General features: G+C 35.2%; 4 protein-coding genes across 4 annotated transcripts in view; 2 read left to right on the forward strand and 2 right to left on the reverse strand.

Annotated features, from left to right (window-relative positions):
- The first annotated feature begins 270 nt into the window (after positions 1-270).
- Positions 271-1,361, forward strand: LOC101900794 (FAD-linked sulfhydryl oxidase ALR). Its single transcript, XM_005184882.4, has 3 exons — positions 271-498; positions 565-800; positions 874-1,361. The coding sequence occupies exons 1-3, from the start codon at positions 382-384 to the stop codon at positions 1,034-1,036; spliced, it is 516 nt and encodes a 171-aa protein (XP_005184939.1). The 5' UTR covers positions 271-381; the 3' UTR covers positions 1,037-1,361.
- Positions 1,362-5,681: 4,320 nt separating this feature from the next.
- LOC131800401 (cytochrome c oxidase subunit 6B2-like) lies at positions 5,682-13,787 on the reverse strand. The gene is made up of 2 exons (XM_059119174.1): positions 13,630-13,787; positions 5,682-6,079 (listed from the first exon to the last, which is right to left on the reverse strand). Exon 2 carries the CDS (start codon positions 6,063-6,065, stop codon positions 5,838-5,840), a length of 228 nt encoding a protein of 75 aa, XP_058975157.1. The 5' UTR covers positions 6,066-6,079; positions 13,630-13,787; the 3' UTR covers positions 5,682-5,837.
- LOC131801100 (arginine/serine-rich coiled-coil protein 2-like) lies at positions 10,653-13,623 on the reverse strand. The gene is made up of 2 exons (XM_059119173.1): positions 12,840-13,623; positions 10,653-12,504 (listed from the first exon to the last, which is right to left on the reverse strand). Exon 2 carries the CDS (start codon positions 12,401-12,403, stop codon positions 11,177-11,179), a length of 1,227 nt encoding a protein of 408 aa, XP_058975156.1. The 5' UTR covers positions 12,404-12,504; positions 12,840-13,623; the 3' UTR covers positions 10,653-11,176.
- A 3,001-nt stretch (positions 13,788-16,788) lies between the features above and the next one.
- LOC101901316 (ATP-binding cassette sub-family D member 3) overlaps positions 16,789-25,625 on the forward strand; it is a 37,870-nt gene continuing 29,033 nt past the window's right edge. The window contains exon 1 of the mRNA XM_005184885.4: positions 16,789-17,586. Within this exon, the coding sequence (XP_005184942.1) occupies positions 17,474-17,586 (113 nt within the window). The 5' untranslated portion in view covers positions 16,789-17,473. The remainder of the gene's footprint in view (positions 17,587-25,625) is intronic.

Here is a 25,625-nt window from a genome sequence, read left to right on the forward strand (position 1 = left end):
CGAATGACGTAGCATAAGAAAATATATAAAAATCTACTTATATTTGAAAAAAACATTTAAGTTTTTTTGACGTATCAATGCTCCCAAGCGTTAATGCATCTACCTGTATTCTTCTGCCATGAATAATAGCGTCCATACTGTGCTGTTTACATACCACTGAAAAAAGTAAAAAAATATGCAAATGTAAACGTGCTATTGTCAAACGTTTCGCAACCACCGCCGTCGAAATAAAATCACTCGCCGCCGTTATCCGCTCACCTGACATTTCTCAATTGACAACATTGATCAGCTGTTCTTGATCTATTCATCCCGGCCGCACTTGGACGACTTTTCGCAAATTTTCCAGAAATTGCTAAATTAAACCGACAATAAATTACAAAAATGGCTAGTTATGATGCCTATGGAACCCCAACTAAACCGGATAGCAATTGTCGCACCTGTACCGATTTCAAATCATGGTCAAAACAACAAAGGCACATTTTTCAGAAGGCAACTGATGTAAGCACTTGTACTTTCTTGGTTAAAGAATGACAATTCATGTTTCCTTGTTTTCCCTATTTGTAGAAAGATGCAGCAAAGGCTGGTGGAGATGGCGGTACCAAGGATACTAATATGCCGCGTGAAGATTGCCCTTTAGATAAATCGCGTCTGGGCCAGTCGACATGGGGCTTATTACACACCATGGCGGCATTCTATTCGGATAATCCCACAGATAATCAAAAGAAGGATGTCAAAACTTTTTTCGATGTCTTATCACGTCTCTATCCCTGCGAATATTGTGCTCAAGATTTTCGTAAAGAGTATGTTAGAGTGGATGATGCAATTGTTTGAATAGTTTTTGAAACAATAACTTTTCTAATTTTATTTTTGTAGCCTTCGAGAAAATCCGGTCCAAGTTAATTCTCAAAAGGACTTCTCACAATGGCTGTGTCAGTTCCACAATCGAGTCAATGTCAAATTAGGCAAACCCGAGTTTGATTGCAGCAAGGTGAACGAACGATGGAGGGATGGCTGGCTAGATGGCTCATGTGATTAATAGTAACCTCGAGGTGTTATTTCAAACTACTTGTAATTCCTTTTGTTATTACATCGGTTTTATTTTCCCATCCGATTGCAAATTTGCCAGAAATATGTATTTATTATTAGAATTTTGTATGTTATAAGAAAACTAGTTCATATTTCTTCTTTTTTCGAAATATGAAGTTTCCTTATAATCCCTTTTCTAATTTGTAGCTATTTTGTTGTATTGTATCCTGATATTAATCTGGGGAAAGCATCTTAAACTATATTCCTTGGAAAAAGAAGTTACCTATTTGTAAATATACATATACATACCTACCAGTGTGCAGTTGTTACAACCACTTGACCTTTGTTGTTTTATCTTTTGCTGCAATACATTCGGCCCAATTACGGTTGTCGCATCAATAGTCGTCGTCGACTTTATGTGCAAGTCGCCCTCGCCGTCGCTTCGATTCAAAAATGGTATTACGGTAAGGCATAGAAGCGACATCGACAGTTTAAAATAAAAGTTGGCAACAACTTAAAAAACTTTGGCAACACTCCCTTGTTATTGACAAAAAAGATAAGAAATTTGTTTGTATTTTGAATTCTAATTTTGTCTCTTTCGGAAAAAATATTGTGAAAAAATGAATATTATAAATGCGTTACATATCTTAAGTTCAAGTGAGGAGGAAAGGAGAATGTATTAGCAGTGGCAGCAAACAAACATATTTGCATTGCCTTACTCTTGATTGTGTTGTTCCAAAAGTTTTCAAGAGTTCAATAGTTTCTTCTTTCCTTGATGACTTTTTACGATGGTTTTTTCTGGGCGATAGAGAAGCTTCAATAATAGTTACATCAGTCTCCTCATTAGTTTTTCGTATTTTCTATTCCAAGTGCACGACCTGGCGGATTCAGTAACTTTTGAAACTGCATTACATTCGCGACAGACTCCTCCCAAGGTGACAAAGTCATTTGCTTAAAAATGGCACCTCCAGTACTGCTGGCTTCGCCCTTATTGTGCAGAATTAGTTTTTTAGTTTTAAATTTTAAATCTTTCTAAACCTAAAAGAATTTAAGAAAACTAATTAATAAAAACATACAAAAATAATTTTTAACTTTAACATACTTTTCTCTAATCGGAGGCCCGTTTACATTTAATTTTGTAGCAATGGATTCCCAATCTGATTTAAAATTTGCTGGAACATAACTTTTCGTAAACCCGTTTGCCAAGCATGTTTTTTCGGTAACCAAAATTTTAAATTGCTGTTGTTATTTTCATGGTCAAATATCAAATACAAAATGGTTACAATATCAACGTCGACCAAAAAATACAATGTCGTCACAAATTTTTACGGCGACAGATATTCTCAAATATCGACTTCACGTCGACTGTTGTATCGACAATGATAATGGCAACTATTTGTCGCAATCGACAAAAAACGACAACCGTAATATCATTATTGTCGCCTCGACTTCATTTTGCGACGACGACGATAACCGTAATAGGGCCGATTGTAAAAAACAGGTGCCGAATTGCTATAGGAAGGGAACCCAATGTGAATATATATAAAATTATTAAATATTTTTTTATGGAGGTACCAGATCGCATATGACCCCTTGTCGTTATTCCACATCAAGCATAATAAACATGAAGCGAAGCTATGGCTTAACAACAACAATTTACAATGCGTAACATCCTTGCAGACCCTAGACAAACACCCCTGGCGATTGATTAACTCACTATCGTCCTTAAATTTGGAATTAAATATAAAATGTTAGTATTCCTCTGCAGAGAGGCATAACATTACATAATGAGAAGGCAAAACTGGGTTCTCAATAAGCGATAAGGCAGAGTAGCATATCAAGAAATACAAAACCAAAATGTTAAGCCAAACTCGAACGCAGAAATGATCGTTATTGTGTATTAGAAAACTGAGGATATATATTGAAAATAAAAATCAAAAATGCGTAATAGTACAAATTTTCAAATAGTCTTTGTCTATAAAAAAGCTAACTAAATCCCGCGATTGAAGCAGGAATTTCTTTACTGTGTTACATAGCTTATGGAATTGACATAAAGGGGAAAGATGCTTTACGATTTTTACACCCTATACCACATGGTGGCAAGGGTATTATGTCTTTGTGCATTTGTTTGTTGCTTTTGAGGATCTTCATATAATCACTTTCTGAGTCGATTAATGCATGTCAGTCCGCCTGCCTGTCCATGTATTCTTGTGAACATAATGCAGGTCGCATTTATTATCCGATTGAGATAAAATTTTGCAAACAATATTTGTTTAACCCAAGGACGAACCCTATTGAAATTGGTGATAATCGGATCAGATTTAGATATAGCTCCCATATATCCTCAACCGATTTCGGGTAAATTTTGCACCAAATGGTCAATATCAGTCCAAACGACCCGAAGTTTGGCACATCCAACTGAATTCAGTGTAGAAGCAGAAGTACATCAAATTTGGTGAAAATCGGTTTAGATATAGCTCCCATATATGTGTTTCATCCGATTTGATGTTTACATACCACATGTTCGTAATATGCATTCGACAACAATGATATTAGGTACCAGATATCTTACAGACCTCGTAAATACTTCTGCCAAATTGTATCAAGATCGGCTCGGATTTGGATATAGCTCCCATATATATCTTCAACCGATTTCGTGTTAATTGCACACCAACTGAAAAATATCAGTCCAAATAACCTGAGTTTTGGCACATCCAAGCGAATTCATTCTGTACATTTCATTTACATGGTCAAAATCGGTTCAGTTATAGCTATAGCTCTCATATATATGATTTATCCGATGTTGGGTTTAAAGACCCTCACAGGCGTAATATGCATTCCACAACAATGCTCTTCGGTACCAAATATCAGATACAGCTAAGTGTATCAAGATCGGTTCAGATTTACATATAGCTCCCATATATATTTACAAACGATTAATGGTTAATTGTGAACCAAATAGTCAATATCAGTCCATATGACCTGAATTTTGGCATATTCGACCGGAATCAGTCTAAAAGCAAGCAACATCAAATTCTGTAAAAAACGGTTCAGATATAGCTATAGCTGCCATATATATGTTTTATCAGATTTGGTGTTTAAGTCCCTCACATTCGTAATATGCATTCGACAACAATGATATTTGATACCTGATATCTTATAGAGCTCGGAAATACCTCTGCCAAATTTTATCAAGATTGGTTCAGATTTGGACTTAGCTCCCATCTTCAAACGATTTCGGGTTAATGGTGCACCAAATGGCCAATATCAGCCCAAACGTCCTGAATTTTGGTACATCCAAGCGAATTCAGTCTAGAAGCAAGTTCATCCGATTTGGTGTTAAAGTCCCATAAAAACATAATATGGATATTCAGAATTGGATATGCCTCCCATATATTAGTTTCCTCTGAAATCAAACTATAACTGCTCTAAAGCCAATTGTTGATCGGTGGTATGATCTACTTCAAATAATTTCGTTTGTTACGGGAGCTCTACTAAATATGTATAGTGGTGTAGGATATCATATAGTCGACCCCGTCCGACTTTTGACTTTTCCTTACTGGTTTTAGAACTGTAGAGAAAAACAATTAAGCTCGTAGACTCAAGTAGTGTTAAGCAACAATGCTTCGATAACTAACTGGTGGCAATTCCAGATTTCAAGAATGGACCTTAACTAAGGCGTAAAATGAACCCCTTATATTAAAAACCAATCCCTAATCTGTTGGGTTCCATCAATACAGTAGGGAAAGACGTGGCTGATGAGTTAGTTTGAGGCAAATATCATTCGATTTATATACCGATTAATGAAACATTTTAAACAACAATATAATAGCTTCTTAAAAAACTCTTAGTCACAGGGTATCTAAGGCCATCTGGCGGATAATTTCAAGAAAAACAAGCTCCCTTTTATAACATAGTAGGCCTGATACATAAATCGTGGTGGGAATACTGACCGGTCACTGCAGTATCAGGTATCTGACCTCAAGATGGGACAACAGTGTTCCTGACTATTGTAGACCATGTGAAGATGAAGAAGAAGTAGAGAGAATTGGACACGTACTATGCAGATGTGCCATGTTATCTAACAAGAGACATAGGTTATTTGGCAGGAGAGAGATAGAAACTCGAACGTTCTTCTGAAACATAGATCCCATCATCATTTACAAGTTTGCAAAGGCATCCCAACTACACTTCTTACAAATATCTTCTTCTTCTCGTCTCTCTACCTAAATTTTTCATTTCACCATGGACCAAAGGTCGCCAAGTGAAGCACTTGCCGAATTCGTGTAGCTGCGCATTGTTAAACCGAAACAAAACCAATATGGCTAATGGTATTAAAAAATAACCCCCTTATATCAAAACGTTCTATCTCAGTGAAAAAAATTGTTAAAAAAACCAATTCCCAGTTTGAAAACTCAATCACCCCGAAAAATTTTTGAGGAACATACAAACCTTTCAAACGATTTGGCCTTCTGCTATGTGTATTTTTATGTGTAATGGACACACATTTATTTACTTGATTAACTACATTATCAAGTGTAGCCTCTCTTTATTGGAATTTGCAACAAAGCATTATTATAATGTTTTAGAAATTAAATTTATGGATTTGCGAATTCGCTACATTCTTTTTCAAAATTTAAATGAACTTTTTGTCGTTTTGTTTGTTTTTTTTTTCTTTGTTTTATTTTAAATTAGAATTCACAATTCATGGTAATTTTGTGGATTGCAATAACAATAGACGACAGTTACAAAGCTAGGTGTTCATTAGAAGTGTCTTCTTCTGCACAGCAATTTAACCAATACTGAAGAATTTAGATTCTGCCGGGGAAGGTGCCGCTGTCGATTTGGTCGTTCCACTTTTCAACCCAGGCATTGGGGCACATGGAGTTGAAGACCTTCTTGAAGTAATTGCAGGGTTCGTAGTTGGTACCACGTTTCTTCTGGCAGCGATGGAAATCCACATAGGATTGGTAGCAGTAACGGGTCACGTTTTGGTTGGGGAAACGTGGATCAAAAGGAGCGGTTTCCAATTTAGTCATGTTTGTAGTGTTGCCTTTTTTCGATGACATGGAAATTTGAAATGTTGTAAAATTAATAATACAAACTTTATGTATAAGGGACTATAAATAATGCAATGGATATAGCTTTATTGTTTTGACACAATGAATTGGGGACAAGCACACACACACGCACAGCGTCCAAATGAGGTTAGTTTTTTGAATTTTCCGTTGACAAGCATTTTTAATGGGATTTGAGAGATGTATGTAAATTTTATTGCAATTATTGTTAAGCAAAGATGGGAAAAATAAGTAAATACAAAGACATTTTATTATTAGTTTATGAATCTAATTTAGATTGGCAGATAGTCTTGTTACATAAATCAGAATTGCAGAATCGTTGTGAGATTAGATAGGTGGCAACATTTGTTTACAATTAAAATATTACGAAATTGGATTGAACAATATAAATTCGATTCTGAAACTCTGACATGAATCAGTTGATGTTAGTATAAACAGATACTAATGTAAATAAATTAAAACAGAGTAAGTTCTCATATGGTTTTTATTTAAATCATTCTACATTTTTTATATCATTTTTGAATTTTTCTAATGCGTTCTTTCATTACTGCACCACGTATCACTAAATCACTTAAAACTAGAAATGTGATGTATCATCACATAAAATAAACCGGTCTATTTGTAGAATAGTAAATCAAACATTAGATTCCTTTCTTATTTTCTCAGTGTATTGAGGATATTGATGTTATGTAATATGTGGCGATTTTAAAAAAGAGAGATTTCCATCAATAAGAATAACTATTTTTTAACACTCTGCTATGAGAGTTATTCAATGCATCCACTATCGCATATAGGACAAATATTCATTCATTTATATTTTATACCGAAGCAAGTCAGAATTCTAAAATGTGAGATGAAACAAGTAAAAAAACATTAAGTTCGGCCGGGCCAAACTTTTAATACCCTCCACCTTAGGGTAAAATAAACATTAGAAGAAATGTGGCAAAAACCATTAAAATGCCGATTATGGGGAGGTACCGTAATATGGGGGCTACACCAAAACGTGGACCTATAATTACAATGTTTCGCCACACGAACTAGGACCCATTATGGCCCACAAATACCAATTTTTAGACAAATCAGTGAAAAAATGTGGCAAAAACCATCAAAATACCGAATATCGGGAGGTACCTTTATATGGGGGCTATATCAAATAATGGACCCATGCATGCAATGTTTCGCTACCGAAGCTGGAACCAATTATGACCAACAAATACCGATTTTCAGACAAATCCGTGAGAAAATGTTGCAAAAATCATCAAATTACCGGATATCTGGAGGTACCGTTATATGGGGGCTATACCAAATTTTGGACCCATACATGCAATGTTTTGCCACACGCTCAGGGACCTGCTATGACCTACAAATACCAATTTTAAGACAAATCCGTGAAAAAACGTGGCATAAATCATCAAAATACCGAATATCGGGAGGTACCGTTATATGGGGACTATACCAGAACGTGGACCGATATATCTCATTTTCAATACCAACCATCCTAGACACAATGCAAATAGCTCTGCTAAATTTTGAAGCTCTACGTCAAATAATGTGGGCTGTATCGTGATTTCAACAGACAGACAGACAGACGGACAGACAGACAGACGGACATCGTTAAATCGACTTAGAATTTTATGCTGATTATGAATATATATACTTTATGGGGTCTAAGACGAATATTTAAGGATGTTACAAACGGAATGACAAAGTTAATATACCCTCCTTTCCAAGGTGGAGGGTATAAAAACTGCAACCATCTTCAGACTGCTGTCATTTCGAAGCCACTAGTCCAACAGTTGCTAAAATTATTACAGTGACAGCTCATTATATTGTTTGCAAGCATACAAAAGGATTTTGGTGAGAATTTCCGTGACGGAATTCAATGTAATAGTGTGATTTCTTTACATTTGGCTGGAAAACCACAAGTGGCTATCGTTGGAGCACTCCAGCATTTAAATGTGAATAAATCTTTTGTGTCTCATACCATCGCTCGTTACCGTGATACTGGTAGCGTAGCCCGACGTCAAGGAAGTGGACGGAAGAAAACAGCAACATCAGCAGAAATGGTTCGAAAAGTAAAGAAGCGACTTGATCGACACCCGCGTGGCAGAGGCCGAAAAATGGCTAGTGAGCTGAACGTATCGCAATATTCCATTCGCAAATATTAAAAAATGAGCTCGGGGTAAAGCCATTGAAATTCCAAAAAGTGCAAGAACTTACACCGCAACAGAAAAAAAATGTACCCAAAAGAGCTAAGGAGTTACTTCTCCTGGCCGAAAGTGGTGAACTACCGAATTTGGTTTTCTCCGATGAGATAACATTCGCTCTTAAGCAATTTGTAAACCATGAAAATTATCTTGTTTACTTGCCAAAGAGGTCAGCTGAAAATGTGCACCTTCGGTTGGCCACCAGAACTCAAGCGTTGGCCATGGTAATGGTGTGGGCCGCCATAACAGCCGATAGTCGCTCTCCGCTCGTATTAATCGACCGTGGCATCAGAATAAATGCCGAATATTATCGCTAAAATATTCTGGAGGGTGTATTAAAGCTTTGGGCACGCAAACATTTTGGCCGCAAACCTTGGACATTCCGACAGGACTCATTAACATCGCACTCAGCACGCGAAACCCAAGAATGGTTACAAAATGAGGTTCCTCACTTCATTTCCAGCGCAGAATGGCCACCAAAATCTCCGGATATCAATCCGTTAGACTATTGTGTCTGGAGTATTTTGGAAAGCAAGGTTGGCACTAAAAAATAACAAAGTGTCGATCACCTCAAGCAAGCGCTTCGCCTGGAATGGACCAAAACACCGCAGCGTGTGACGGTTTCATTGGCAGTTTGAAGGCCATAATTCGTGCCAAAGGTGACCAATTCTATTTCGCTATTTCGGACATTTTTAGCTTTTGTAAAAATTATGGCATACATTATGTATACATTTCAGTTTCAATACCAAACCTCTTTGGGGGGTACTACAAATATCACTATTTTTATTTATCCGGACTTAGAAATTTATTCTGTCCACGTGGTGGTGCAAACGGAATGACAAAGTTAATATACCCTTCAACTTATGGTGGAGGACATAAAATAAAAGCCAACAAGGCCTGAGAGATCATAATCCAAAGCAAACAAAAATCAGTGGATTTCAAAATAATACTGCAGCACTGGAAATGAACGAAACTTAACTTCATTTACGAAGTTTTCGCTCGCTAAAACACTTTTATAATTTTAATGAATAAAGTGTTGAAAAGAAAAATGTCACATACATATTTAAAGTTTTGACTTAATGACTTTCATTTGAGAAAAAAAAACAAGTAAAAAAGCTGATGCTTGATTACCCTCCAACATTTGGAACGAATTTGGTAATTTTCAAAAAATGAAAAACGTTTAAAATTCAGTTAAAATCTTAAAAAATACCGAATATAGCCGTTATATTAGGGTCTATACGACGACGTGTACCTGCATAGGCAACTTTTGTCATAAACCATTACATACAATTCAAATGCGAAACTTAAATAATAATAATCGGTGAATAATGTAGCTTAAAATCATCAAAATACCGAATATTTTATGGGCTACACGAAGACGTGGACCTGCACAGACAATTGTCTGTCTTAGGCTGTAGTAAACATTACGAGCATCAAATACCAAATTTGAAACAATTCGGGTGAATAATGTCGTTAAAATCAACGAAGTATCGAATATCGGGAGGTACCCTTATATGGGCGCTCCACGAAGACGTGGACCTGAACAGTCAATCTCCTGTCATAGGCTGTAGCATTCACTACGAACATCAAATGCCAAATTTGAAACAATTCCGGTGAATAATGTCGCTAAAAGCATCAAAATACCCAATATCGGGAGGTACCGTTATATGGGGGCTATACCAAAACGTAGACCTACAGGACCCATTTTCAATACCAAAAGTCCTGCAGACATAATATACATTTGAGTAAAATTTTATCAATCTACTTCATTTCGTTCGGAAGCTAGAGTGATTTCCATAGACGGACGGACACATCGCTAAATCGACATAGCATTTTATGTATATTTTATATATATATATATATATATATATATATATATATACCTTGTGGGGTCTAAAAAGTATATTTCGAGGTGTTACAAACGTAATGACAAACTCCATGCTATGGTGGAGGGTATAAAAATGTAAAAAAATTGTAGATTATGACGTAAGAATAGAATTAAGGAAGAAAGAAATTATTTTTTATATTTCGTTGCGTACCGGTACCCTAACCATGTGTTAGAGTACGACAAAAGTTAAAATATCAAGAGGCTTGCGTACCGGCGATTTGTTAACGTGGTGCCCGAGAACTACACGTAAGAAATATATGTAGCTTCTTTACTTGTTATCATTTGTTATATATCACTTGGAACAATTACATTATCCACTTAGCTTTTTAAAATAATTCAATTGTTGATAAAAAAACACACATTTTTCTCCAAAACCTGCCACAAATTGACTACAATTTGTTCGGGCAAAAATAATTTTGTTCACTTTTCTCTCTTCTCCGATAACAAAAGAAATTTTCGTTTTTTTTTTTTTTTTGTAGATTATTTGCTTTCAAGTCACTATTTATTGTGGATTGGGCTTCCAGGTGCTGTATTGTTGTTTATTGATTGGCTGTCTGTATTTGAAAACATCTACTGGGGGAGTTTCTTTTTCTAATAAATATTATAGTTTCTTGAGTACGGGAGTATGTGTGTGTAATTTGTGGTATACCATATATATAATAATTATATAATTTATACGTGTATTATATAGTTATATAAATGTATCTTACAACTACTTAAAAACTACACTTAGAAATAGGAAAGAGAAATCAAAAAGAATAGGAAGGATATTTCAAGATTCACAATTGAAAAATAAAAAAGTTTGGAAAAAATAACCCGAAAATTGAGTGGGTTAGGTAAAAATTATAAATCGAAAATGTAAAAAAAAAATATATGCACAGTTCATTTCTAAAAAAAGACAGACTCATGTTTTTCAAGTTCATTTCTTGTTCTTCGTTCTTTGCATTCTTAGTTCATTTTATGATTATTTTTTGTGTTTATTTAATTAGAGGTCTATTGCCTTGCTCCGATTCACAAGCTGTGTTTTTATATTTATTCACTTCCGCCAAATACAGTGACCAGAAATCCTTGGGATCATTACTGACTTCTGTTTGGGCCTTTGGCTTGGCCACCACTCCGGTTTTTAGAATTTTACCACCTTTGCGGCGTCCCACAATCGGCGGTGGAGGTGCACTTTTGCCAGTGGCTGTGGCCACCAAATATGGTGCTGTTGCAGGACTGACAGAGGATGCAGCCAGTATGGGCACTACAGGATTTACAATTGCCGGTGGCACAACAGCTGCCACTGAGGTTGATGGTTTCACCTGTAATTGTTGCTGATCTTGCATTTTCTTAAAGATTTCCAGAAATGAACCATCATTTGCAAAGACCGGATGTGATGCCTCCGGTTTGGGTGGTGGATAGACTTTACCCTCTTTGGCCAAGGCCTGCCGTAATTTTTCCTCCATTTCACGGTGTATACGAGCCCGATCAATTGGCTCATTTTCATCGAATTTGTAAATACCTTTATCAGCATCATTTTGCTGTTTGCTTTCATCATTTTTTTGCTGGGGCAAGGGCAAATCTTCTAGGTTGCCTACATAGTTTGAGTCTTGGCTTTGTTTAGATTCTTGTGAGTTATCATTTGATGATGCATCGCTTTCCTTTATAGCATCGAGGTTATTCTTGTGCGTCTTCTTGTTGGATTGTTCTTTCTCATTTCGATCGCTTCGAAAATGTGAAGACGATCTTGATCTGGAACGTGACTTGGAACTACGACGTTTATAATCGCCGCCGCCTCTTCTGTCGTCGGTGTCATAATCACGATGACGATTTTGCCGCCTGTTATAGGCCGGCGACCTGGAACGTGATCTAGAATAGGAGCGGGATCGTGAATCACGATATCGTTTAGAATGTGAAGAATGTTGACTGCCACTGTCAAGACGTCGTCGCGAGGAATGACCACGGCTACGACTGCGGCTGCGACTAACAGAATATCTGCTGTTTCCACGACGTTGACTGCCACCGCCACCGCCGTAACGGCCGCGACTTCGGCTTCGTGAACGACTATAATCATCATCACGATGTCGACTATAAGGAGATCTGCGATTTGAATGACTCCGTCTATCATCTCCTCCTCTTCGATGATGATAATGCTCATCACTTCTCGACTCTATGTCGAATTCATCTCGGCGTATACGTTGACCACCACTTCCACTGGACATGGTGACGAAATTTATTTGCCTTTACTTCTGCTTTATGTTTGGGTGTCTGTCTGTCTGTATGTTTGTTTGTTAGCACCAAGCCACCAATGTGAGCCAAGTACCTGCAAATCAAACCATCATCCTCATAATTAGAATTTTGTGTCTATGTTTTTGCATTACAGATTTTTTTTTTGGTTTGTTATACCTATTATTCTTTTTTCATGCTATATTTCTCTTCAAAAATATTGGTAAATTTCTTTTCTCATTCAAAATATTTTCTTGTTAATTTGGCCAAAGGGCTGTTGCAATTTTTCCAGGATACAATTTACATAAGTATTATTTTGGAATTTAACAAGAAAATATAATGGCATTTTACAAAAATATATTTTGATTTGTTTTTTTTTTTTCGAGTTTAAAGAAAAATATTTGTAAAAAATTGAATATAATTGGACATTACTTGATTCTCGTTTCTTTTGTTAGGGCCGCCGCCTTTGAAGAGCTGTTGTGTTTTACCACCAGCCTTTATTGCTTCAAATGATTTGTTTCCGAGTTTCGATGTTTTTTGCTTAGATTGTTGTTTGGCTGAGTTGCTGCTTTACTGCTGCTGGTTTGTTGGTTATGTTGTTTGGATGGCTGTTACCATTCGCCAGCCACTGGGGATTGATGGTTATTGGTCCTGTTTTATTTTTTAGCGTAGAAATGAAATGTATTTGTGTTTTTCGTAAATTCCTGTATAAAAAATGAACTTGAACGCATGAATATTTTATGTCTCCGCTTGAACTGTGCATTAAAAATTGTCATTTTTTGTTTTTTAGAAAACCAAAATTTCTAAATAAATTCAATTGCAAAAATATACTTCCTTTTCATAATATATTTCATAATTTTTCTTACTGTCCTAGTTTGTTCTCTCCCCTACACCACAGTAACCTTAAACCTACGTAGCATAATTGCTTGGAGCAGTTATGCTCCATGGAAAAAAGTTTTCATAAAAATTCTCGTTATGTAATTTTTTTCTTCTTCCATTAGCTTGCGCTTGCTGTGTATCTCACCCTTCTTGTTCGTTCATTCGTACGGTGTGTTACATATAGTGGTGCAGTAATCACATCACTTAACTTTGTTCTCCACACACAAAACCATTTTCAATAAAATTTGCTTACTCTGTTTTAATTTTATTTATCTCGTTGTAAAATAAGAAATAATGGATTTTTTTTTTTCGATTTGCTTGTTTGATAATAACTTTTGCATACCTTTTGTAGGTTCTTTGCTTCCTCAAAAGAAAATTTTCGCTGCTTCAACGCTGACTGACTATGTCACGATCCTAATAATGTGGCCGATTGAAAATTTTCGTAGCTTCAATTCGTTCGTATTTGCTGAATTATTCGTTGCTGAATAGTGTGCTCGTTGTCTTACATGGCCGAGATTACACAGACTTGTCTACGAGAAAAATACAACACAATGTGGCTACTTAAATTGTGACGGGAAATTAATGCCAAATAACCAAATTCATAAAGTACTTTAATTGTGTTCCAGAACCTGCAAATTAGTACTAATAAGCATTAATTCTGCTACAACGCGTTCCCGTACTCCAAAAACTAGCAAAACTTGCAGCTCTCTCGAGAAAAAAATGGCGCTGAGTGGTGCACATTTCTGCTTTTTTTAGCTACATGAATTTGGCCGAGCAGAAATGTGCATATTGTAAATTTGACATTTAATTGGCAGGGCTAACAAGGTTGAAAAATGTATTGATACATTTCAATAAAGAAAATGATCAACTTGAAAACTAAAGGAAAAACCAATATTTGTCGTGCAAAAAACAAAAGGAGAAAATATGGAGCAACTGATGTATTCACTTTTGGATGATTCCAGCAGTGAAGAGGACTGGCTGAATGAGGAATCAGATTATTAATTATTATTATAAATTATTAATTTTAACTTATCGTCTTCAATACTCATTTTTTAAATGTTGGCGCTCTTTTCAGTAAGGTTTCACCAGTCCGATTTAGGCTGTTTACTTTTGGAATTTTGAATTTTGACATTTTATCGCATTTCTGCTAATTTTCCGTTCCCTTATTTTTTGAGCAAACCTAAATGAGAATGACATTTCGAACTGTTCTCTCTTCTGCTAGTTTTACTACTAAAAAAGTACTGGAACACAACTTTTGCAAGACATAGTCCTGTTTTTTATATATTTTCTTAATAGTACAACTTTGTTATCCCTTTTTATCATTATCTGAGTTAAATTATTACATCGTTCCTTTAAAATAAATGATTTTTGATGATATGGCAATAACATTAGTACTTTTTTAAATGAAACAGGCAGTTACCGCTTTTGTTTACATTGGCAATTTTTTTTTTGTTAAAAAGAATAAACAATATGAACTTTTAATTAATTTCGTAAAATAAATCGCCAATTATTTCTGCAAAAAGAGTCTGAAGCAAAAATAGACAACCCAACGAAAACCATGAACTTTCAAAATTAAAAATTTCGCCCTTGGTACAATTACCAAGATAATCTCATGCAATAATATTATTACTATTTGATGTCCCTTCAATGTCTAATTTTTTACCATTTTTATATCTTTAAAGTCAAGGAAAAATATAATCAAAAACAGAAGACTAAAATATTAGCCTCATACGTCATGTATGACTTGATAATGGAATGGTTGAATTTTGCAGGAAATCGTGAGCGTAAGATTTCGCTTTAGTATAGAAACCATATAACAGCTATTATGGAGATTTTGCTAATATATTTCAGATGGCTACTGTGGGTTTTAACCCCCAAAGACGGACCTATACATAAGGAACCCCGAAATTAATGGATTATTTCCTATTTTTGTAAAATATGCCACTTGTCGTACGTAGATATTTTAGGATTGAAATTAATTTTAAATTGAAAAATGACAAGGTCGAGTTTGTCAGAAAAGCGTTGCCATATTCAATTTAGCAAATGAGACTACCTCTAGTGTTTTAGCCATGGTCACCTCCCTTGAACTGCATGCACAACTTGTGTTCCATGGGAAAAATATTATATTGTTTAAGATTTCATATCCCCAGCTAATATGTTTCGCCATATTGTGGTAGGCGAATAGAGAAAATCAAAACTTTACCGATTAGTTGGTGTGTTTATGTCAATGGTTCCATTCAGAAAAATAAAATTAATTTTACAGAAAATACGCCACACGTCTTGCGTAAATAGTAATGGAATATAAAAATTATTTGAAAATTATAGATGAGTTCCAATATGAAAAAGGGTTGCCATTACCGATCTAAAACTCACGAAGAAGCCAGGCTATGACTTAAGCGAGTCAAAAAAGCGCTTTTATGTACTTTCACCTTTACACACTAGCATATGTTTTTTCATTTTTTGTCTGTTCCAGAACTGCAAGAATGTTAAAATTTTTACTAAGACAACAAAATGTATAATTTTGGGATAAAACAATGTTGTCCATCTATCTCGAATTCAATTTTGCAGGTAAAAAAACATAATGTTCCGTTCATTGTGGTTGTGGTTTTTCCACAATATAGTATTTTTTTTTAAATAAAAAATATAAAATAGACAAGACCCATTGTTGCATGTCTAAAAGTATATTTGACACAATAAGACACCAGTACAGAGTTGAACTTTTTCTACTTTGTTTGAAGTTGAGCCACCTTTCTTATTGATGACTATATATGACTTTTTACTGCAAATTTAATTTTACACAACAAACAAACAACACTTTTAACTATCTAGTCGGAAAACATCTTCTTAGAATCTAATTATGCATTTCTTAAGGCGAGGGTACATAAGCAGCATAAGCTAGGCATATTAGTTCTGAGAAAAAAGTATTGGCTATAATACCAGCACAATATTGAAAAACAATTCTTTTGTTTTCAAGAATTTTAATTATTTTATCGAAGCGTCGTCGTTTATTACCTTGTGTAATTTGACAGAGAGCGGTCATAGCATTAGAGTTGAGTTTTTTTTTATATTTTACAATTTTTTTCCTTTTTATTGTACCGTGTTAAAACAATCCAATCGCTGATTCTGGTTATGCACACCATTTTAATATATTTTTATTATTGGTCTGTTCAAAACCTGCAAGAATCTACTAATTTTGCAATTTTTCCGATATTATAAGGATAAAATCGGTGATCGTAGTAAAACCTCTTTAATTCTTGCTTTTCTGGAAGAGACCACATGTGTGCGTCAACGCGCGACATGAGAAAACGCTTAGATCGTTCGCTCTACTTTGCCATTTGCTAATAAAAGTCACATGAACGTGGCGAAAGTGAGCATAGCAGCAAAAGCAAAACCACCAATCGATAATTTTGGTTTACTACCGATAACACTAATTCGATATATCGTCTTGTCGTGCCTCTCAACTAATCGACCTACATGTCCCTAAGTGTATCTGCATCTGCTCCACAATAAGAAAAAAACATTCCCCACCAATGGTCAGATGTGTTTTGTGCGGTGGAAAACTCGTAACTGTTTAGTAGCAAAGCACGGGATGGGATATTTGTGATTGACAAAATAAAATTTGTTGTATATAAGAAATTAACAAATTAAATAGCGAAATACAATACCAATACACTTGTAAATACCACGACAACGTAACGGCGGCAACAGCGACAAAAGTCAAATAGCACAACCAGCACTATTACAGAAAACCAAACGAAAAAGAAAATTTCGACAGATTTTTATGTAAATTGCACTGAAAACACTTTGCCAAAGGTTAATTAACAACGTTTTGTTTAATATTTAAAGGCAAAGAGAAAAAAAAAAACGAAAAGTGTTTCGAGTTTGTGTGAATGTTGAGCGAGAAGGAATTGCAAAATTGTAACACTTTGACATTTCCATACTAATCAACGGACATTGTTTGGTGTTAACGCGGCGACGACAGGCTGTGCTTTAGTGCAAAGAGAGTTCTAAGAGGCAAAAAGGCCAGAACAAAACAACAAAAGCAAGTGGAATATTTTCTTTTCCCCCTTTGAGTAATTCCACGAAAGCAAGCGAAAATATAGTCTGTGTATTTGTAATACAAGTAATACTAACTTATTTGTAGTAAATTTGTGTTGAATTATTGATTTATCAATTAAACAGTAGACATGGCTCCCGCTCTAAGTAAACTACGCGAAAATCAAAGTGCCATTGTGGGTCTAACAGGCATTTCAGCCGCCCTCTGGATTATAGCCTATGGCAAGATGAATAGCAGACGCAGGTGAGTTTATTTGGCTAGAGTAATGTTTAACCTAAATATGAATGTGTGTACACACTACCTACCTATATCGTATCGTATCAGTATTGGCATGGCTACGCCGTGATCAAAGTGCAAAATGCTAACCAAAAAGAAATTCTTTGGCCCTCTGTTTCTTTGGGTTTTGAAAATACACATCTACTAGCGTGTGTTTTTTTGGAAAGTCATTGTCATTGCTAATAGTGTGAGGTCGTTGTTCGAACATCGACGTGAAACCGCTATCATAGTGACTGTGTTTCATTAGTTCCGTCCGTCCGTCTGTCTGTCTGGTTGATTTTTTACACAATTATTGCTAAGTTGGTTGGATGGTTGGTTGTTATTGCATGTGCTTTACTACATGGAGACTGTTTCGCTGACTAGCTTGCTCACATAGCTAAAAGCTTCAACTAAGGAATCCGGTTTTTAACATAACTTTGTGAGATGTGGGTTATGTTAATACCTGTATTAGACGGTTTTGTTGTTTCTGGTATATTAAGATTTTCAAGTGCATCTTAGCAGACATTGTTGTTGTTGGACAACAGCAGCATTTTAAACAAATCAACTGTATGTTTGTCCTTGAGCAACCACACAAATTTGAAAACTGTTGAAGTATCATCTCGACTGTTTTATGCTTAAAAAAGCCGGTTTTATTGTTTCAAGTTCAGGTCGCACAAATATCGTGAGCATTTGAAAATTCAAAGATAATGCGTTTTTAATCCCTCCCTCACTTTAGATGTATTGGGTAGCTATAGTTTTTTCAAAGGGGAAATATTTTAGATTAATTTATCAAATTTTCCTACTGATCTCAAATCATAAAATAGATCTATGATTAGCGTTGATGCCCTTTTCGACTGGTTGTGGTGGTTCTGGCACCTCCTCCACAAAGGGTCAAAGTATTGAATATTCATGAAGCTCATAAAACACGAAACTAACATCGGATACCAATTAGACTTGGCACATCCCACTATTTCCATAAACACAAGAGCTGGTATAAAGATGGTGGATATCGGACTATTCCTACTGGTACCTCTCCCACAAGGGGTCAAAGTTTTGAATAACCAAAACGATTATAAAATCCGAACTAAGCATCCGGTTCTCTTCGCATTTCACACATCCCACTATTCCTATTAACAGAAGATTTGCTGCTGAAAATGGAATGTATCGGTCCACTCTTTCTGGTACCTCCTCACAAAGGGACAAAATTTTGAATATTTATGGAGGCACAGGTCAATATTTCTATCAACACAAGATCTGTTATAATGATAGTAGAGATCGTATGGTAGAGATTCTTCAGGTACCTCACCCACGGGTTCAAGAATTTTGAAAATCAAAAGGCTCAAAGAAAGCGATATAACCATCCAACTCTCTTCAAATTTCACACATCCAAATAATTTTGCTAACGCAAGATCTGTTGCGAAGATGATAAACAGGGTGAGATTAAAAAAAAAACTGCAACAAAGTCAAACGCCATAATTTTTAATTTTTTTTTTTTAATTTTATTGAATGAAAGCAAAAAATGTCGGAAATATCATCAAGTTTTAGAATAAATTTAGATTCGTTCGAATTGGTCACCTTTGGCACGAATTATGGCCTTGAAACGGCCAATGAAACTATCACACGCTGCCCGAATGTTGCTCTGTGGTATTTTGGCCACTTCGCGGTGAAGCGCTTGCTTGGGGTGATCGACACTTTGGTAGCTTTTAGTGCCAACCTTGCTTTCCAAAATACTCCAGACACAATTGTCCAACGGATTGGTATGTGGAGATTTTGGTGGCCATTGTGCCACCCATTCTTGGGTGGCGCTGGACAACGAATGTTTTCTCATCGGAGAAAATCAAATTCGGCAGTTCACCACTTTTGGCCAAGCGAAGCAACTCGTTAGCTCTTTTAAGTCTATTTTGCCGAATGGAATATATCGATATGTTCAGCTCACAAGCCATTTTTCGGCTACTGCGACGCGGTTTTCCTTCTTTACTTTTCGAACCATTTCTGCTGATGTTGCTGTTTTCTTTCGTACACTTCCTTAAAGTCGGGCTACGCTACCAGTATCACGGTAACGAGCGATGGCACGAGACACAAAAGATTTATTCACATTTAAATGCTGGAGTGCTCTAAGGATAACCACTTGTGGTTTTTCAGCCAAATATAAAGAAATCACAATTGAATTCTGTCACGAATAACTTTTTTTCTGGAAAATTTTCCCCAAAGTGCTTTTGCGTAAACAACATAATGAACTGTCACTGGAATAATTTTAACAGCTGTCGGATGAGTGGCTTAGAAATGGACGAGTGGCTGAAGTTGGTTGCAATTTGTGCATCTCACCCTGTAGAGTAATACTGCAGAACATTTTGAAGAACATGTCTCTATGACTTAGGAAATTGTTCCCTCCGAAGACTTCAGTTATATCCGACGTGATGAATCTCAGAACTTTTCTTCAATCGCAGTAGGAGATCTGGAGAAGGCGGTCCCTCCGAGAGCCAGCACTAGTTTATATGTAATTCCTTACATTCAAGTTGTTCGTTCATAATTCGAAACAATTCTATTGCAAAGTCGGATTATCTCGATTTTTTTATTTGTAGTTCGAATTGTTTTATTTGAAATTCGAATTATTTCTTTAATAATTGGAACGATTTCATTTGTAGTTCAAATAAGCAAATACAAAGCAAGTTTTCAAATTTTTCGTATATTTTTTTTTGCTTCGAATTCCCACTGTAGCTATTCGAATTACAAATGAAAAAAAAATCCAAATAAAAAAGAGTTCTCCCATCACAACTGTTCTCCCATCACAACTGAAATTCAATTTTCGAATTACAAATAAATACAGGCCGATCGTGCATGGAAGTGCTTTAAATAGCCGGAAAAGTATAATGAAAAAATTCTTTGTAACACTTCATTTTCTTTGCACAGATTTCAGAAGAATCAATACTATGTTGTTCTTCGTTCATAAATCTTATACTGCTATGCGGCAGTTGCCAGTGATGTAGTTTATAGAAACGTGCTACTACTTGGTTTTGCCTGAAGTTAGAAAACTGCATCATGTCTAGCAAATTATCAGGTTTAGATTTTGTAATTTGTTAAATGCTGCGCAATAATGATTAAGATTTTTACTGAGTACAATGTAGATGCCAATATGGGTATCATGATATTGTGAAATTAATATATAACTTTGAAGATGTCCTCAAAATGCATGATTTTTAATATTTTTTTAAGAATATTTAAAAAATAAAATGTTGAAGGAAGAATTTTGTTGAGTGATTATATTTTCAAATTAAAATTAAATCATTTAATGTATTTTGTACTCTATATATATTTATATTTTTGTACCTACTTTTAGAATCTCATTTAGTTGCTGATTTTTTTTATCTTGACATCATAGTGATCATGCAAAACAGTTTCAACAATATGTAATTATTTGCAAACTATAACAAATTACTGTTGGTAGTAACGAACGGAATATTTTTTTTTTGTTTAGTGTTGTAATGTAAAACAAAATATCGATATTGTAGTATTTTGTCACGGCCATAATGTGAAGCTGATACACTAAGCTCATACAATGGAAGATGACTTTAAAATCGATTTGTGTAACCTCACGTTTATTTTGTTTCTTTTGGAAAACATGTTTTTTCTGTTTTTTGTTTTGTTGCATGGGAAACCAGTCGTTTTCATCAGATTCACTGGATTACGAAATTAAAACTGCAAGTTGATGTGTTAAGGTTAATTATAAATGAGTTTGTTTTTTAATTGTGGAATTTTACACATGATCCGCCATTGCCCAAAATTTAGTGTGTATTTCCATTGAGAATGAATTGTAAATAAATATATTTTAGTATTCAATTTATTGTATAGGTATATGTATGCTGTATGTATAAATTGGTGAATCAATACTATAGATATATGAATTAAATCATTTTAATTTTTAATCGAGTGAATCGAATTGGGATGCGAAGTATTTAAAATATCGATTAATATTCAATTATATATTTAGTAACACATACCTCAGTAATCAAAGCAAATGACAATTATAATGTTTAACAAATGATCGTGATTAAATATCGATTAACTTCCGAAACAGCGAATTGGGTGGCATAAGTGACAAATGTCAGAAAAGCCAATAAAAAAATTTGACTAAAGGGTGATTTTTTAAGAACTATAGGCAAGTTGGCTTGACTATAGTTTAGCAAAAACTCTTCAATTTTTTCGAATTTTTTCCCAGTTGTAGGTTTTTTGCCCTGATTTCGGAAAACCATTTTTTTTCTTGGGGACGGACCAGGGACCCCAGATTTTGTCCGGCACTAGATCCGGATCTACTTACCCGATAAAGGCAATATAGATATCGTTGGAAAGCTTATAGTGACCCCCATATGGGCCCTTTTCGACTTTTTTTGGATTTTATTAAAACTCCGGTTCCAAAAAATAGATAATTTGACTAAACTTCCGAAGCGCTTATAAGTAACCCCTTCATGCGACCACTTGTTGGATAGGTATTTTTCAAAGGATTCCTATATTGTCTATATCGGGTAAGTGGATCTGGGTCTATACCGGGTCTTGAACACGGACTCCCGGAATCAGAGTAAAAATACCTACCTCTAGAAAAAAAATTCCAAAAAATCGAAGAGTTTTTACTAATCTAGAGTTGTTCCGGCAAGTTTTTCACAAAAAGAAAAGAAACACATAAAATTCGGAAAAATGCATCATTTTTTTTTTTTTTTTGAATTTATAGTTCAGTCCATAAAAAATAATATTTGAAGTTTATTTCTTGTAAAAGTTGACCGTGACTGCGCCTCAAATGGTCCATTCGCTTAGTCCAATTTTGGCCGGTATTTCACGAATTAATGCTTCAATGTTATCTTCCAATGCCCTACAAAAAAGTAGTCTAAATGCGTTAAATCGCACAATCCACGCGGTCGGTCCCGAACATGAAATAAAATGCTTATCGAACTCTCCTCTCAATTAGTCCATTGCTACGACGCGGGTTGTGCGGTAGATGCGGAAACCAACTGCGGAAAATCGCAGGTCTATTTTGAAATTGTTGCGAAAGGTTTTTTACTGAAAAAAAAAAAAAATTAAAAAAATTAAAAAAAAGTTTTCAACTTTCCTGAGTCAGACAAATAGATCTGACGAATTGGTTTAATGAAGTGAAGTTCAATTGTGTGTACTGAAAATGTAAGGCACCGACATTGCAAACAAACAGGAACCGACTATATCATGAGGTTGGAAAATTTCAACAACCGATCGACACAAGGTGGAACTATTTCCAGTGCTTTCCAAAAGTAAAGATCTTAATAAAGAACAAGGCAGCAGGAAAACTTAAAAATGTGATTACTGGAGTCATTACTCGAAGCACTTACCCCTGGTCTTACTGCAGTACCTGCTTGATTGTCACCGTGTGAGTCATCCTAACCATTTTATGGTGGACAGAACCCCCAATCAAGGATAGACTTGTGTGATCCAGAGTGAGAGAGAGAGAGGTCCAATGATAGAAGAGAGAGCCTCTAGATCAAGAAGCCTACCAGGCAGATCTGAGTGGCTTTCATACTGATGTAGCCGCCGAGGTAATTGACCATTACTGTATGAATCCCCCTCCTCAGAGTCCATCTACCACCCATTACAGGCGAGTAACGTCGTCTGCCTAGACAAACCAGGGTATTTTTTAACTTAACTACGTTCAAAATGATGTAGCCTTCACAGTTCATATTGGGCGCGATTTTATGAAGATGTGCGAAACGTCTGCCCAGCGTGGACCGCACAATACGCTGCATCTTTTGCAAAACATACCCAACTCACTCCAGAGGATCTTGAGCCAGAGTCCATAAGAGTAGATGTTCTCTCAAACCTGGATATTGAAGCAGAACCAGATTAGCAGTCCACAAGCCCCAACATATATTACTGCTAAAACAACAGGTCTTGCGTTTTCTCATTATGAAGGGTACTAATTCATCTGCCAATACTACCAAGTTTTAAACCATTTTCTTTGTTCTAACACTTACTATGCAGTAAAAGTGCTTTTTCATAAAAAACAAAAATACAGGCGACACACATTTCCGCACACAACCTTACCCAACCTACCACAAATTGTAACATTTTAATTCTGAAAAATATAGCTAATTAACAGTACTCTAATTTATGGTTTCGAAAAAAGTATTTTAGAACCTCGTCTAAAAATTAATTTAGATTTAAGATGCAAAAGTCCAAATGAGTCTGAAAAAAATTTGTTTGGGATTTTCACACAAAAATCAAGTTTTTTAGATTAAAGGTGAATTAAATTAAAAAAAAAAACACATGTGTGGACTTGACGAACAACAATCAGCATAAATTATAAGAATTAAAAAATTTTATTTTTAAATTTCTTAATGTATTTACAGTTGGCAATTGATTTTGTTTAACTGAAAGAGGTATATAAAAATAAAAATGAAATGCTGCCATATTGTTCTATCTAAAGAAAACCTGGTTTTGAGGGAAGACTTATATAACGATTTTTATGTATGTTTATTGAGAACCAGTAGGAAGTTTTCTATTTATATAAAGTCATTAAAATGTCAATTTAATAGAAGCACTGCAGAAAGCATCCTTTTGCTGAGAGACCATCGATAATTCATATTTGTTGGTAATATTTTTTTACGCTCATGTAATCCACATGTTTTCTTATTGTATCAGGATCAGAAAAGCATATAGCAACCATTGTATTCCTAATATCATAAGTGGCTATCAGTGCGTAACATACTATAAACTTTACTATAACTTTTCATTAATCAAGTTTTGTTTGTGCTTCGTATGTAGGAATATGTGTGCTAACTAACCTACGTTGTTAATATTATTGAAATTTTCATCACGAATTCAAAACTAATTGTGTAATGGTAGTGTCCAGAACTTATGTCTATCAGCGTAATAATTTATAGTTATTATCAAGAGAACATGAAATTTTGCGATATATTTCTCTTTCAATGGCGGCAGCGTAAAAGCAAGCTAATACAGTCAACGCTCATTCTTGTATGCTTATATCCGCTTCTAGTGGCAATATGACTATATTGGGAAGTAAAAGAATTGAAATTTTTATAAAAATAAGCTTTGTATACCATGGTACAATGAATATAAGATAGGATAAGTTTTACAAAATTGTGTAAAGCAAGGGGGTTTGTTTATTTGATGTTTATACCCTCAGCCATGTTAGAAGAAAACAGGTAGTCGCATCGACACTGCTGCTGGGACAATGAACTGTCAATCCAATTTTGGAATTAAAATTTTTGAATAAAAAATTATTCAAATTTTGTAAAAATAATTTAAAAATGCAAATCATCACAACCTCCGATTGATGTCCTATAGGAAAACGTGTGCAAATATACTTATTTCAGAAGAAACATTTAAAAAAATTTAATATATCAACGTTTCCAAGCGTTGATGCATCTACCTGTATTCTAACTGGTGCGCACAATGATTCTCGCAGGGTTGAAACTTGGAACATTGTAATAATATTGTCAAACTTAGATCGAGTACGCAAATGGACAATATTGGTCCAGTCCTTCCGGTCAAAATTAAAAAAATATATGTATATATTTTACTGCACAGAGAGTTCAAATCCTAATATTTGTAGGTGTAAAAATGGACGATATCGGTTCACTCCATCAAGTAGCTCCCCAACAAAGGGTCAACATTTTGAATAATTTTAATTTGATGCAAGAATCCGATTGTCTCCAAATTCCACACCTCACAATATTTTTATTTACCCAGGGTCTGGTGTGAAGATGGAATATATCGGTCCACTCCTTCTGATACCTCGCCCACAAAGGGTCAAAAGCTTGAATATCCATGAAGCTCATAAGACTTGGTACATCTCAATATTTCCATCAAAACGAGATCTGTTATAAAGATGGTAGAGATCCGACCATTTCTTCTGGTACCTCAACCACAAATGATTTGAAGATTTTGAAAAACAAAACGCTCAAAGAACTCTCTTCCAATTGCACGTATATAAACATTTTTGTGAAGATGATATATATCTGCGAACCCAGAAGAAGGTCAAAATTTTC

The sequence above is a fragment of the Musca domestica genome, unplaced genomic scaffold (assembly GCF_030504385.1).
Source record: "Musca domestica strain aabys unplaced genomic scaffold, Musca_domestica.polishedcontigs.V.1.1 14, whole genome shotgun sequence".
Classification (NCBI taxonomy): domain Eukaryota; kingdom Metazoa; phylum Arthropoda; class Insecta; order Diptera; family Muscidae; genus Musca; species Musca domestica.